A 16086-nucleotide genomic window follows, 5' to 3' on the forward strand; every position below is an offset into this window, starting at 1 on the left:
TTTTTTTTCTTTTTTTAAAAACTCTATCTCTTTCGCAAATTTATCATTCATATCCTGGATTGGTTTTCTGATTTCTTTGTATTGGTTTTCAGCTTTCTCTTGAATCCTGTTGAGCTTCTTTAAAATCAATATTTTGAATTATTTATCTGAAATTTCGTGTATTTCATTTTGGTTAGGAACTATTGCTAAAAAGTTAGTGCAATGCTTTAGGGTTATTATAACGCCCTGTTCTTTTATACTTCCAGAATTGTTCCATTGGTTCCTTCTCATTTGAAAAGAAAAATATCACATCTTCTTATTTTTAAACTTACTTTTATTTGGATGAGACTTTTTTTCCCTTAAGGATGTGAATATAACCTATTTTGAATAAGATCATTCAAGATCAGGCTTTGAGTCTCAGTGTTTTCAGTAGCAAAGACTCTGTATGAATTTTTTTCATTATAGGTAGCCTTAGTGTGGTGATTTTCTCAAGTGCCAGTTGTCATAGCAATATTCTAGGTGTGTGAGCAGGCTCACTGCCTCCATTGGAGCTGGGGTGGCAGAGGTCTCCATAAGCTTATCTGCACTGGTGTCAATGGATTTTGTATTGAGTTGTGCATTTTAACCTACAGGCCAGTACGTGGCACTTGAAGGAGGTAAGAGCCAGTGGTGGTGGTGGTGGTAGCAGATGGGTTTATGCTTTATATTTGCTTATCAGGAGAAGGCCTCTGGTGCTTCAGGCAGTGGGCTGGCCTGTGGAACACCCAGTGGCCTGGGCTTTATCCTCAGCACCATGAGGAGGGTGAAGTTGGGCAGAGCTGGACCAGCTGGGGCCACCCTCAGGTATCCCAGTGGTGGACACAAGCACTAACCCTGACAGAGATGGTGGAGGAGTGATGTAGGCGCTGTATAATTTCCTTGGTCATAAATAGCCTTAGTGTAGTGACTTGCTCAAATGCCAGTTGTAGTATTAATGTACAAGGCAGATGAGCAGGCTCAGGGCCTCCTAAGCAGCTGGGGTGGTGTGGGTGATGATGGTAGCAGAGGTTGCACAAAGCACTTTTCCTTCCTGAGCACTGTGCACTTATGTCAGCAGTTGTAATGGGCTGTGCAGGTTGACCTCCTGGCCAGTTGAAGGCACTTGCAGGTGACAGGCAGCTGGGGTGGTGGTAGTAAGGTCTATGCTTGATCTTTACTAACAAGGAGAAGTACTCTAATGTCCCAGGGAATGTGCTGGGTTGTGGAACTCCCAGGGGTTCTGATCCCATGCTTTGCCTATGAGGTGGGTAATGGGGTAAAATTTTGATGGGGCTGCATCAGGCATACCCATAATCAGGCTCCCCAGTAGCAGGTGCAAGTGCTAGCCCTGATGGGTGAAAAAAAGTAGTTCTCAGGCCACCGGGGCAATACTAGAAGGAGTGGAGAAACCTCTGTCATTCCAAAGAGCCAGCATAGGAAATGAGGAGTGGCTTGGGCTCCAAAATTTTGCAGATGGCAGTGAGACCTGCCTTGCTTCCTGGGTCACCACCCTGCAGAGCTCCCTCCTGAAGCCTACTACTGGCAGCAAGCTGAAACAAATAGCTAAGTTACAAGCAGAACATCTCAGATTGCAAAACTGTCCCAGGCTGAAGACTTTCCTGGCTGGGACAATAACTGGGGCTCCCAGATGATACCCTTCCTAGCCTGGTCTTGCAAAGGGGAGGTCACCCACCTCCTGCACGCACACTTCAATCCCATACCACTGTCTTCTCTCAGTTCTGGCCATGGGGACTCCTCTCCTGTTTGAGACTAGATCACAAATCTCAGTCTGGAGACTTGCCCAGCTAGTGACTGCTGCCCATGTGGCTTAAAGATTTCAGTAGAGACTCCTATAGTTAGGATATTTATTGGCCACCTTCTATTGGAGCCAGGGTCTGGAATGCGTGCAACACACTTCCTGCTGCTACCCCTTCTCAAGGTCTCCCCACTGCTCCCAACATCAGATTCAGCGATTGGTAGGGTCAAGGAGCTCCCCCTTGGCCTAGATTACCCAGCTCCCCAGTGGGAATGTGTATTGTGGAGACACTTTCTCCCCATCTCATGCACTGGGGACTCACTCTCAATTTTCCACCGAACCCACAGCACAGGCTGCTGCCACCAAATTCATCAAAGAATCTGGGGTTTCTTTTGCTTTTATGTTAATCACCTGTGTTCCTTCTTGGATAAAAGTTTTCAATGTGAATCTCTACGCACTATTTTGCTACTTCCTCGTGAGTGAGGCATGCCAGCAAAGCCCCTAATTTGCCCTCTTTAAAAAAAAAATGCCTCTGTCTTCTAAGGTTTTTCTGAGAAATTTATTAGTCATCCCATTGAGAATTCCTTTTATGTGACAAGTTGCTTTACTCTTCTTGCTTACAATATTGTCTCTTTATCTCTGACTTTTGACAGTTTATAATGTGTCTTGATATGGTTTTTCAGCTATTATTTTTTCAAATATTCTTTCTGTTTTTTTCTCTTTTTCTTCTGAGATTTTTGAAATGCATATATTTGTCCACTGGATGTTAGCCCATAAGTCCCTTAGGCTCTATTCATATTTCTTTATTCTTTTCTTTTTTTTTTTTTTTGAGGTGGAGTCTCACTCTGTCGCCCAGGCTGGAGTGCAGTGGTGCAATCTCAGCTCACTGCAACCTCCACCTCCCGGGTTCAAGCAATTCTCTTGCCTCAGCCTCCTGAGTAGCTGGGACTACAGGTGTGCACCACCACACCGGGCTAATTTTTGTTATTTTCAGTAGTGATGGAGTTTCACCATATTGGCCAGGCTGGTCTTGAACTCCTGATCTTGTGATCCACCCACCTCGGCCTCCCAAAGTGCTGGGATTACAAGCATGAGCCACCATGCCCGGCCTCATTTTTCTTTATTCTTTTTGCTTCTCAGATGCAATAATTTTAAATGACCTATCTTTAAGTTCACTTACTCTTACTTCTGTTTCTTGAGTCTCTCATTGAATCCCTCTACTGAATTTTTAAATTGTCATTTTATTTTTCAGCTCAAAAATTTTTATGTTTCTTTATTATATTTTTTTTAACTTATTTCCATTATTTCTGTTTTTCTCTTGGCTTTAGCATAAGACAGCTATGTTATTGTCTTGTAAGTAAGATCTTTATATTTCTACAGGAAGATTATCTGGAGACTTAATTTGTTATTTTAAAACTGACTTTGTTTTTATTTTTTTCTGTTTCTTTGTATGCCTTTTGATCTTTTGCTGAAAACTGGGTTTTTGAAAAAACATACATCTTCCCAGTCTTTGAGGACTGGCTTCATGCATTAGACCATCACACATTAGCAGGTCATGTTCTGTGCCTGAGGTCAGCTCAGCATAAGGGCTTGATGTATTCTTGGGCATTTCTAGGGATGCGTGCTTTCCGGATGTGTGTGTGCGCGTATGAGTGTGTGGGTGTGTGCACGTGTGTGTATTTGATTCCCCAAATACATGGCCCAAATTCATGGCCCAAATCATGTTTCCTTTTAGAAAAACCCAAAGAATACTGTAGACTTAAACTGTGTTTAAACAACACTGCAGGACATTTTTTTAAAAAGGACAGATTCCACAAAACTTTTAAATTGCCTAGATAATTTATTGATGCCTTCTGTAGACTACAAAAAGTCATAGACAGCACACAACTCATAAAAGTTAGGGTACAAGCCTGACTACCAGAGAATGTACACAGATATTTTAAAAATCCATAATTGTATTCAACAAAGGTAAGTGCAGTTTTTATTTTAAGTAATGGTACCTAGGCATTGAATTCTGTTCTTATGCCTGTGAAGGTATTTATGGTTCTACACCTAAAAGCCATATATACTTATAACTTCTTTATAAAACTCTTGATAGTTGGCAAAACTAAATCATATATAACATAAACATATAATATCTGGAATTATTATATTTTGGAAAAAATGTCTTGATCAAAAGTGCTAATGAATTTGTATAAAAATAATTATGGTATCTTAAGATTTCATTGACACTTCAAACTACATTGGAGCCAGGCGCGGTGCCTCACACCTGTAACGCCAACACTCTGGGAGGCCGAGGTGTGTGGATTACTTGAGGCCAGGAGATTGAGACCAGCCTGACCAACATGACAAAACCCCATCTCTAAAAAAATACAAAAATTAGTTGGGCATTGTCGCGCATGCCTGTAATCCCAGATACTGGGGAGGCTGAGGCATGAGAATCATTTGAGCCTGGGAGGCGGAGATTATGGTGAGCTGAGATCGTGCAACTGCACTCCAGCCTGGGCAACAGAATGAGACTCTGTCTTTAAAAAACAAACAAACAAACAAAAAACTGCATTGGAGTGCGAAACTCATGGGAGGGAGAGGTCAAGGAGAAAGATTGATATGGAAGACCCACGTTGTTTTTTACAGAAATGTTGAAAGTTGCCTAAAGGATTTTATCCAAAATAACACAGAACTGTACAAAGATACATAGTAAATAAGAAGCTGTGAAGGTTTTTTGCTATGAAAATCACATCTGGCTTCACAAAAATTGTACCTGTCAAGAAGTAAATCATGTAAATATATAGTCAGAGATACAAATAATTCTGTCTTATAATGGCAATTTTCTTGTAATAAGTCCTAGAAAGATAGTTTTCATTTATTATAGTCTGTGCTTTCTTGTTTCTATTGCGGTTTGGAAGCTTTTTGTTGGGGCTTCGTGGTAAAACTTATGTTGCATTAGCTTGGCTTCCTGTATCTAAATGTATGAAACTATATAAGTTGATTTTATCACAAAAAAGTATACATCTCATAACAAAAAAAAGATGTGGAATATACAACTATTTTAATTAAATAATCATTTTTATTCACATTATTATAATGCCAGCATTTTCTTAGCTTTACTCTGTGAATACTTGAAATTGTGGAATTCTGTGTTAAAACTTGAAAAAAATAAATTGGGCTGCATATTCTAGCACCATAGAGTGTTGACAGCAGAACAAGCCTTATTATGGTTTAAAATGTCTATATCAATTTAAATATGTATTTACACAAGCCACTAAAACTATAAACTTAATTTATATTTTCTGATCTAATCTGTGGCACAGACTACAAAATTAAATATTTACATGCATATCCTATAAGTAGATGTTTAACCTCATTTTCTGACATAATTACACTCCCAAATTTACTAATTTTTAAAATTCTCATACTCTTAAAATTTTTTTAAAAAGAGAAAAACGAGAACTTTACACATACTAAACAAATGCATAGTATAGTAGTTAAACACATCAGATTAGATGTCAGATAGATCTGAGTTCAAACTTTAAATCTACTGTTTATTAATTATGTGACCTTGACCCAGTTACTTTACATCTCTAAACATCAGTTTCGTCATGTGTAAAGTGGGAATAATAATAGTATCAACCGCGTAGGGTACAAGATAAAATGTGGTAATGCACTTACAACATTGCTTGTCATATGTTAATTACTCAATGGGAGTGACTAAGTGAGTATGATTGTTTTATTTTAGTATTATTGCTATAATTCAGTATTATTTTTATTACTAACATCACCTATTATTACGCTATTATTGTCATTTTCCTTGAAAAGGCATTGAGAAAATGACTAGTGCTAAAATATAATTTTCAAAAAGTTAAAATCATGGCATTCATACAAATATAAAATGACACGTTTTATATATGTAACAAAATATCACATGTACCCCATAAATGTGTACAAATATATATCAATAAAAAAATTAAAAAATATAAAATGAACATGTGTTAAACATTTTATGTGATTCATAGATGAAGAAAACAATTATAAGATGTTAAAACAAGTTCAAAAGGGTATTTGAATAAAAGGTACTTAGACAACTTTGAATGCTGAAATAATTTCTCCATAGATGCAAAAGTAGTTGAAATCATGTAGAACAATAAAAGTTAATCTTTGGGAGTCATTATTTCTACATTGTGGAAACCAATTCTATTTCTATCAGGCAAAATGAATTTGTATAGTTATAGAAAAAAATCACAAGGAAACTCAGCTTTTTACGACTTAACTTCCACGCACGCAAAGTTGTAAAATAGCCTTGTCAGTAGAAAGTCACTTAAAGGGGCTGGGCGCAGTGGCTCACACCTGTAATCCCAGCACTGTGGGAGGCTGAGGCGGGCGGATCACGAGGTCAGGAGATCCAGACCATCCTGGCTAACACGGTGAAACCCCGTCTCTACTAAAAATACAAAAAAATTAGCCGGGCGTGGTGGCGGGCGCCTTAGTCCCAGCTACTCGGGAGGCTGAGGCAGGAGAATGGCGTGAACCCGGGAGGCGGAGCTTGTAGTGAGCCCAGATCGCGCCACTGCACTCCAGCCTGGGAGACAGAGCGAGACTCCGTCTCAAAAAAAAAAAAAAAAAAAAAAAAGCCACTTAAAGGGCCATCCACCCTCTACGGAATCAGATAATCCTCATTTCCATGTCTTGAACAATTTTTCTGATGTTTTTTGTTTGTTTGTTTGTTTTGCTAAAACACTTTTGGCATACCCAATTACTTATGATAATAATTCAAATTAAAGTCTTCTAAAACCATCACATTGGTTGGGTCAGGGATCACTATTACTATAATGTTAATGAGAAAATTGAGGCAAATAAATCAAGCAAATGATTCCTAGTTACTCTATGTGGGAAAATAAGACCATGACTCATTCTCTGGACTTCAGGCTCAATTTCATTTCCACTAGAATATACATACTTACATTCAAAGTAAGGGGAGACAGAAAAGCAAAAGAGAAGCAAGGAAGAGAAGTAATGCTATTTTAATTTGAATATGTGGTGACTACTTTTGTCTTTTATAACTGCTCCTGTGTATCTTTACAGATGATAACCATATTACCAATTAGTTTTTCTTCAAAAGAGTCAACATTCCCCAAACTCCTCTTCTTAATCAAGCAGTATCCAGATAATAATAATGTTAGCCAGATTTTGAGCATTAGTACCATGCCCATGCAGAAAAGTCTTGAGTCTTTGGATGCAAATTTATGAGGAAATCCTTCTGTGAGTTTTGGTTCATGATTCATCTGTGTGTGTACCCTGACTGTCAGCTGAGTGAAGCATCAATTAACAATAGCAATTGTTTTGAAGATTTGGCTTAGCCAGAGCATGCAGCTATGAATTTTCTGGCTCTGACTTTTACCATAACATCTGAATTTAAAGTGATATGCTACATGACACTCAATGATATAGAATTTAAGTTGTCTGAGTTATTGCTGATTTCAGATAATATTTTTAAAATTGTAGATGTGAGACCAATTTCAGATGGAAGCTGAAATCAGATGATTTAGAATATCATTAAAGAGATACAAACAGTGGTCAGAGGGGGTAATACAAACATATCAGTGGAAAGTGATAAATGAAAATCTTCTTTGTAAAATAAATATATTTCATTAGGCTTTTACAAATAGGCCAGTATAAAGTCAGGGAGCATTTTTCTGTGTAATTTTATGAGTTTTCTTCATTGTTCACCTTTTAGATTTTAGTGTTATATATTTTTAAAAATAATCTTCAAAGGTTAGGAAAGAATTTCTAGAAAATATGTTAATTAATATTACTTACTGAATTATTTTTCATTTTGCTTACTAAAGAGGTTTGGGGATAAGGAGTTAACTTCAGATTAAAACAGAGAACAATAAACTTTGACTCCACTGAAGATAAATAAGAACTCTCAGCAGGGAAAAACACAGGATAAGTCTATGACCATTCTATCTGCAAATAGTATTAAAACCAAAGTACTGCATTTCATACAGCAAAAATAGAAAGGCAGTTATATTCAGGTTTACTTTAAAATATGAGTTCTCATATAAAATGGATCAGGCATCTTATGTATAACTTCGACAAATAAATAATAAAAGAAAAACAAAAGCTCTTCAATCAGACTACTAAATGAGAAGAGACTTTTTTATATAATGCCAGGATCACAATATGTGAAATTTCCTCAAAGTTTATCTGAGCACTGATTAATGAAGTGCATGGTATCTTGGAAAGGGAAACTTTTTCAATATGCTTTGAGAGACACCTAGTGGCTGAAGGTAATTTTGTCACGTACATATCCTTAATATTATCCAATCTACATTTGATATTTGTATAGTGTTTTTAATCCTATGTTTCAGATAGGTATACATTTTAAGAATGTCTATTATTTTCAATTGTAACTCTATTGGACTTTTCCTCCCAATTATCTTTCTAAATCCTTTAAGGTATGATCCAAAAGGTGATTCATGGTCAACTGTGGCACCTCTGAGTGTTCCTCGAGATGCTGTTGCTGTGTGCCCTCTTGGAGACAAACTCTACGTGGTTGGAGGATATGACGGACATACTTATTTGAGCACAGTTGAGTCATATGATGCACAGAGAAATGAATGGAAAGAGGTATTCGAATTAAAATATTCAAATTACTATATTTCAGGTTTTAAAAAGAAGATATTAAATTATATTTTTGAAATTAGTTGTATTCTCTTCTCTAGGCCCTAACAAGATCTTTTAGTGAAATTTATAGTATGTGCTCTATCTATGCCTTAGAGAATTACAAGTTGATCTAGTTGATATGATATGACATGATAGTTGATAGCAGGACCCATCAACTTATAACCCATCTTATATAAAAGAGGACAGACCATTCTTGTGACTTCATGAAAGCATTCCCTTTAAAGAAAATAAGCGAATCCAATAAAATACTTCAGTAATAAATAAATAAAATAAAGCATTTTACCATGGCCAACTTTTTATGTATATGTTGTGACCTGAGAACCAAAGGGCAACATCTTCTTCCGCAAATATCTGCCCTTTTTATTGGCTGGCACCTAGGAGACAAGCCTTCAATCTTTACCATATAGAGACTGTGTAGACTGCAATACTCCTAAATTCTTCAGTCAGTCAATAATTTGGTAAACAATAAGGGACCAGAATTAAAACCTCTCAAAAGTGCTGGGCATCTATTAGAACTAATTTCAAAGAGAGTACAAAAAATAGCATTGAAATGGCATCTTTGAGATGTTAAAGGCAAATTTGACCCTTTTGACTGCTTTGTCAGTGATAGCCCTAGATTTATTCTAAAATATTTAATAATACTTTGTCAATTAAATGATGAGTTAACAAAAAACATAAAGTATGATTAACTCTTTACCATCTCCACAAACAGGCAAACCTTGTATTTGGTACCTAACTTCATCTTCCTTTCTACTGACTTCATGCTACTCTATATTCTACAGGGTACAGCTATCTATTGCTCTAAATAAATTGGTGCTAATATAATGACAGCTGATAATGAGATTTTAATCTCTCTCCTCCAATAATCTGATTCATTAAGACTCAGAAACCCTCAAATGCTACAATGTAGGTAGCTGCTGTTTTATCAATGCTTAGGACCAACCAGAAGTCGAAGGAAAAAAAATACCATGCAAGGTGTTAGGACAAATACAATAATCAAGATGTTTGACCAGCTTATGGGATTTATTTTTCTGAAGATTGTAGACAAGTAGCTAAGAGTCCTGGATTATATTTTTGGCTGTGTCACTGTTTCATCATGTGATCTTGAAAAGAGTGAAAGAGAACTAACAGATGGTGGGATTATAACTACTAAGTGCAAATTGTCATTCATTATTTCACTCAATCATCACAAAAACCTTGACGTGTTAGTATAATTTGGTGTAATTTTTCAAGGGAGAATATTATCAGAGAGATGAAATTTACTTAAGATCACCTGATCCTCAAACTCAGGTTTTTACCATTCTAAAAACTACACTGTTTTCTAGGCTGCAGTTTATCTCATCTTTAGACAAGGTGATGTTAGACCAAAATAAGTAAGGACTTCTTCAACTATATTGAATATAATATTTTATATTATGCTGAAATCAGAGTTCCAACAGTGTTTTGTTTCTTATTTTGTGTTTTAGGAAGTTCCTGTTAACATTGGAAGAGCTGGTGCATGTGTTGTAGTGGTGAAGCTACCCTAAAGCTATCTATCTTTATCAAATGGAATGAAACTGGATAATTTCAAGAAACTGAGTAGGACAAAGGGAGAAAGAAATACATGTTCTTTTCCCTGCAATTAATAATCAGACTGGAAAATTGTTGTATCATTTTAATTTGTAGTTACAATTGCTTTCATTCGTGAAGCCAAAACGTTTTTAAACATGAATTACATATGAATTATTAAGCATATGTGCTTTCGCAGCTGATAATATAAAAGGAAATCCCATAGTCTAGATATAGCCCCATTACTACAAAATGCTAAAATATTTAATGAAAATCGATGGTGGCCACAGTGTGCAGGTTATAAAAGCATTAATACATTTCAAGGTAAGAGCCTTAGAAGTTAAAAGCATTTTCAGTTTTTTTTTAAAAAACGTACTCTTATTATCTGGAACATAGAAATATAAAAGGTAACATCTAAAGCTTAGAATAGTGTGATTTTTAGCAAGCCATTATTCTCCTATTCAAATAATATCCCAAAGAGCTAAACAATTCCTTACATTTACCAAGAGGAAAGCTTTTACTGTGTTGAAGCTAAAAAAAAATAATGGCTCTTTGACAAAACTTGTTATGTTGATCACGGTATGTCAAAATTTTTACAGGTTTCCTCATCTGCCAGAGCACACATATAAATTTGGTATTTCTTAACATATTGTCTTGTTAGATTTGTTACCAGTAAAATATTATTGTAATTTCATATACACAGTCTATACAATGAAATAATGAATATTTATCATATTGATACAAACTGTGACCTCAGCTTCAGAGTGTCAGGGCCTCACTTCTATAGAATGTAATATTCTCCTCAAACATTTATGTTAACTCTATAAACAAATATCGTTAAGTTAAACAAGTTTTCAAAAACAAAACAATTTTTAAAGTACCTTAAAATTGAGGATGTTACTCAGTGTTAACACATGGGAACACCAAAATATTCAATAAGCCTGGTCAATTCTATAGTTATCTTTTTTGTACCAGCACATGCTTTTCTGTTACTGTTATATTATCCAGTAGAAAATGTTAGGATATGTGTGCTATATCAAAAAAAAAAAGACTTGTTAAGTTTTAAAATAACAAAAATGGCTAGTTGAATACTATTTTATGTGTAATTCTTCCATTTATTCTGTTTAATTATACAACTAAGTGAAATATTGAAAAACCCTTTGTGAAAGTAACTTTTCAAGTAAATGCACAACTTTAGAATTTCTACAAATAAGTTCTTTTAAATAGTCTTTTCATTGTGGATTGTGAAATCAAAATCTGGAGAAATGCTTATAAAATATACTACTAGCTTTTAAGTTTTAAGAAAGAACAATGTAAGTTGTACAAAGATATTTGTACTTTGACAAACTGAATTTAAATAAACTTTATTTCCTCTCACTATAGTGTGGCTTTAGAATACATCAAGTACAACCTGAATGGACTTTTTGATTTTACATTTCCTATATCACTAAAATACTTAAACACAAAATTCCACTCCTTTATTTCTTCTTACGCCTGCCATTGTCTCTAATTCTAAAGAGAGAGCTATAGATTTCTGCAGTTCTAGAGGTGAAGACAGAGACATAGAGAGGCTGTGAAACACACATACAGCCCTGTTAGGTCTTTTGAATTCACACCTTATTGAAATCAGTGTAGAAGTAGAGTTACCTAAACCTTTATCGCCAATGCACAGCTTGGCCTGTTAAGTTAAATGTGGGTGTCAACCAGTGGAAAAGATCAAAGGACCTTTTGCAGCCTAGCTTGCCAATCTTCCAGTAACAACAACGAGGTGCTACCAATAGGCAGACTGTGTCTAGAGTCATGCATGGACAAGAGGAAAGTGAAAGTTGAATACTGTCTTCTCAATGGCATAGCTGGACTTGATTAAGTATTGACTCATAGAAGAGACATGTATGTTTCCCAGGGCTACCCCTTCATAGCTGCATTTAAAAATGGTGTTCAGGCCACTATGGCTGCTGTGGTTTGAATATTTTTTTCCCTCGAAAATTCATGTTGAAACTTAACTCCTAATGTAGCAGTACTGAGAGGCAGGGCCCTTAAGAGGTGATTGGGCCATGAGGTCTGTGCCCTCCTGAATGGATTAATCCATTCATGGATTAATGGATTATTATGAGTGGGGGACTGGTGACTTTATATGAAAAGGAAGGAAGAGTGACCTAAGCTAGCATGCTCAGGGTGCACCGTATGTCCCCTGGTCATGTGATGCTGTGTTACCTTGGGACTTACCTGACAGCTCTTACCAACAAGAAGGCCATCCCAGATATGGCCTCTCAACCTCAGACTTCTCAGCCTGCCTAACTGTAAGAAATTAATTCTTTTTCTTTATAAATTACCCAGGTTCTGTTTTAAGCCTCAGAAAATGAACTAAGACAATGCCCCAGATGAGCTGCCAAAATCTGAGCAGATATCAGCCATCAGAATAGAGACCTGCAGAGGCCCAGGGCACTCAAACATAACTGTGCTTGTCTCAGTCAAACTTAATTGGGAAAAGGAGGAGTAAGAGCAGGCCCTTTCTGACATGCTTTAGCAGAGATAACTTATCAGGGCTAGGTTAAACAAATGTATATAGGAAAGGATGTTATTTATATATTCTTTCAAGAGTGTAAGGGCTCACACATTTACTATACTCAGATCTGAAAGACAATGTTGCTTCTTGATTTTCTTCTATAATCACTATGACCGTGTTCAGGATTCCCTACTCTGCAACTCTCAGCATGCATCATGATGATTCTCTAACACTGTCTGTCACCTTCCTGTATTTCCACAGGGCATGCAAGAACTTCTACAAAACTTCTATACCACACAGAAGCTGAAAGAGACTCTGGGGCACTAAATTCAGATCCTTTCTCCACACAGCAATGCCATTTATCAATCTGACTCAGGTGTGGCTGTTGCCCCTTTTTGATATGGAGGGAACAATGAAAGACAGTTTCCTTCTGGAGTTCCAAATGCAATATAGAAAAAAAAACCCTGTGACTCTGGATTTTATTTTTAAGTTATCTAACAAGACTCCTACCTTGAGATCTTAGTCTAGGTAAAGAAAAAAAAAAAAAGGTCATGAAACACATATGTCCTCAACTGTCATCTTTCTGTGTTTACTTTCTCCCAATCACATCACCTGAGGTAGAAGAGATTTTTCAGCTGCTATTTCTCTTCGTAATGAATTTTCTTTACATCCTGTCCACACTGCTGGAGATACTAAGTCCCAACCTAAATGATGGAAGGAGCATCTCCCCTCTTGTCTGTGGAAGATATCACATGAACTACCTAACTTTCAAGCATGGATCTCCATATTTCAAAGGAAAGTTTTTTAAATGTTTTTAAAATTTCAAATATCTCACCACAGTGAATTATGGGTAAGGTGATAATATGTTTAATTAGCTTGATTTAATCATCCCACACTGTATACATATGCCAAAATATCATTTTGTATGCCATAATGTATATGATTTATGAATTATAGTAATATTAATAAAAGTGTTAAAGCTTTTTCTCTCTTGACAATGCTTGCTTTTTAAGATTATGGCCTGCTACAGACTAGGAAAAAGTCCTGCTCATGGTGCTAAATGTTTAATATTGACACTATCTTTTTTTTCTCTCATAATCCTAATCCCCTCCCTTAACACACACACACAGAAACACACACACACACATACACACACAGAGCACATGTAAACAATGAGGGAAATGGGTACATATAGCTAAATATGGAGAAGGTTATAAATGGGTAAATATTAAAAAATAAAAGCACATTAGTATTTTTCAGATATTAGCCCCTTGACATAAACATCTATTAAAGATCTACTGTGTTTAGGACCCTAGTGGTATACACTAATTAAAACTAAGTTTATGAAATTTGTACCAAATCCAAGCCTATAAAATTTGGATTATATTTTAAGTGATGGAGAATCAGAATTAAATGGCCTCACCTACACAAAAGCCACCTGAGTTTGCCAAATTTACATTTCATCTAAAGCCATGGAGACCTTCATTTAAATAGCCCTGTTTCATATGTTAAATTCAGTTTATAGCTGGGTGGCTAAAAAAGCCTAACTTGACCAGAGCTAATTATATCTTACCAGAATGGGAACACATGAATTCTGGCCATCAAATCACAATTAGTCTTATTTTAAAATAAAGCTGAAAGATAATATCTTATGGAGATCTTTGAAAGTCATATCTTCACAAATCCGCTTAGACTTATTTCAATTTTGTCAAGTCTGCATAATGAGATGAGGCTGAAAAGCCAGTCAGACTGAGCAAGTTCATATGAATTCATAGAACCATCCTGGCTAATCCAATGCATAGTGAGTTGCCCAATTGAGAGAACGTCTGAGCCAGCAGACACAGACAATTCTCCTCCTCTAAACTATAATCTCTCACATGAATTTTAGTTTTATTCATTATAGTATCCCCAGTGTCTGTCCAGATTCTAATACAAAATTGGTATTCAGTAAATAATTGTGGAAAAAATGAATGAATAGATTTCTGATGGCATCAAAGACTGGGTATTTTATGAGAATGGGATTCAAATAACAGCACTGGAAACATGGCCAAATAAGTAAAGGCAGAGGTCTGTCTCTCTGATTCTATCCACAAATATATACACACATTAAAAATACAGAGAGATGAGATAACACAAAATTTAGGTACATAGCTACACTCCACAGAAATAAAGGCAAATCTTTAGATGCTAGAAATCAGAGGGAACTTAGAAAACAATAATAAACTCAGATGGTAATAGAGATCGTCTTGGAGTTAATGAACTTAGTTATAACCACTAAGGGCAAAGATTTTAATACCAATGTGTAGACAAGAATCATTAAGACATGGTCTTGAGACTTCTCCTAGGTGAAGAAAGCCAGGAACATCCAGAAATGGACACTTTAAATACTTAAAAATTCACTGGGGAGGTAAAGTAGCAGATGACGCACAAATAAGAAGATAATAAACTGGAGGGAAAGCCTGAGTACACTACACAGAGTACAGCACAAAACGTTTAATAATGGGAAATATATAAAAAAAGAGGAGTAGAAGATAGAATGAGATGGTCACATTTGAGATTCTTCACATTTAAAAGTACATTGATCTTGCAAAACTGACTAAAGTTTATATGGAGAAGCAAAATACCCAAAATAGTCAACACAAAATTAAAGAACAAAATTGGAGGACTGGCACAACCCAACTACAACTTACTATAAAGCTACAGTAATCAAGAGAGTATGAAATTGGCAAAATAACAGACAAATAGATCAATGGGACAGAATGGACATCTTATAAATAGACCCACATAAATATAGTCAACTGATCTTTGACCAAGGACCAAAGGCAACACAATGGAAAAAAGATGGGCTTTTCAACAAATGCTGCTGGAAAACAAGACATCCATATTTAAAAAATGAATCTAGACAGACATTACACTCTTCATAAAAATTAACTTAAATTTTATCAGATCTAAATGTAAAGTGTAAACCTAAAATCTCCTAAAAGATAACATAGGAGAAACTTTAGATCACCCTGGGTTTGGTAATAACTTTTTAGATACAACATTAAAGACATAGTCTATGAAAGAAAGACTTGATAAGTTGAACTTCATTAAACTCAAAAACTTTGCTGTGTAAAATACACTGTCAAGAGAATGAAAGGAGAAGCCGCAGACTGGGAACAAATATTTGCAAAAGGCGTGTCTGATAAAGGACAGTTATCCAAAATATACATAGAAATCAATAATAATAAAACAAACAACCTGAACAGACACTGTCTTAGCTTGGGCTTCCATACCAAAAATACCATAGATAGGTTAGTTTATAAGCAACAGAAATTTATTCTGTGTTTTAGACTGCCAATTTCTCTTTGTATCTTCACGAAGTGAAGAGCAGAAAGGACATTCTTTCAAGATTCTTAGAAATTTATTAATCCCATTCATGAGGGTTCTGCTCTCATTTAATCCTAATTACCCTCCAAAGGCCTCACCTTCCAATATCATCGTGTTGGGGGTGGGAACAGTCTCAACATAGGAATTTCGAGAGGCACAAACATTCGGTCCATAACATTCACCTCCTTAATCCCCCCAAATCATGTCCTTCTCGTATGCAAAATAC

General features: G+C 35.9%; 1 protein-coding gene across 2 annotated transcripts in view; it reads left to right on the top strand.

Annotated features, from left to right (window-relative positions):
* KLHL4 (kelch like family member 4) overlaps positions 1 to 13474 on the top strand; it is a 150267-nt gene extending 136793 nt beyond the window's left edge. Inside the window, exons 10-11 of one of the 2 annotated variants that reach the window (XM_004064467.5) lie at positions 8209 to 8380; positions 9904 to 13474. In XM_004064467.5, coding sequence (XP_004064515.2) covers positions 8209 to 8380; positions 9904 to 9963 — 232 coding nt within the window. In that variant the 3' untranslated portion in view covers positions 9964 to 13474. The remainder of the gene's footprint in view (positions 1 to 8208; positions 8381 to 9903) is intronic. The other variant, XM_063703172.1, reaches the window with a different exon arrangement.
* Positions 13475 to 16086: the final 2612 nt, after the last annotated feature.

This window comes from Gorilla gorilla, chromosome X (genome assembly GCF_029281585.2).
Source record: "Gorilla gorilla gorilla isolate KB3781 chromosome X, NHGRI_mGorGor1-v2.1_pri, whole genome shotgun sequence".
Taxonomy (NCBI): Eukaryota; Metazoa; Chordata; class Mammalia; order Primates; family Hominidae; genus Gorilla; species Gorilla gorilla.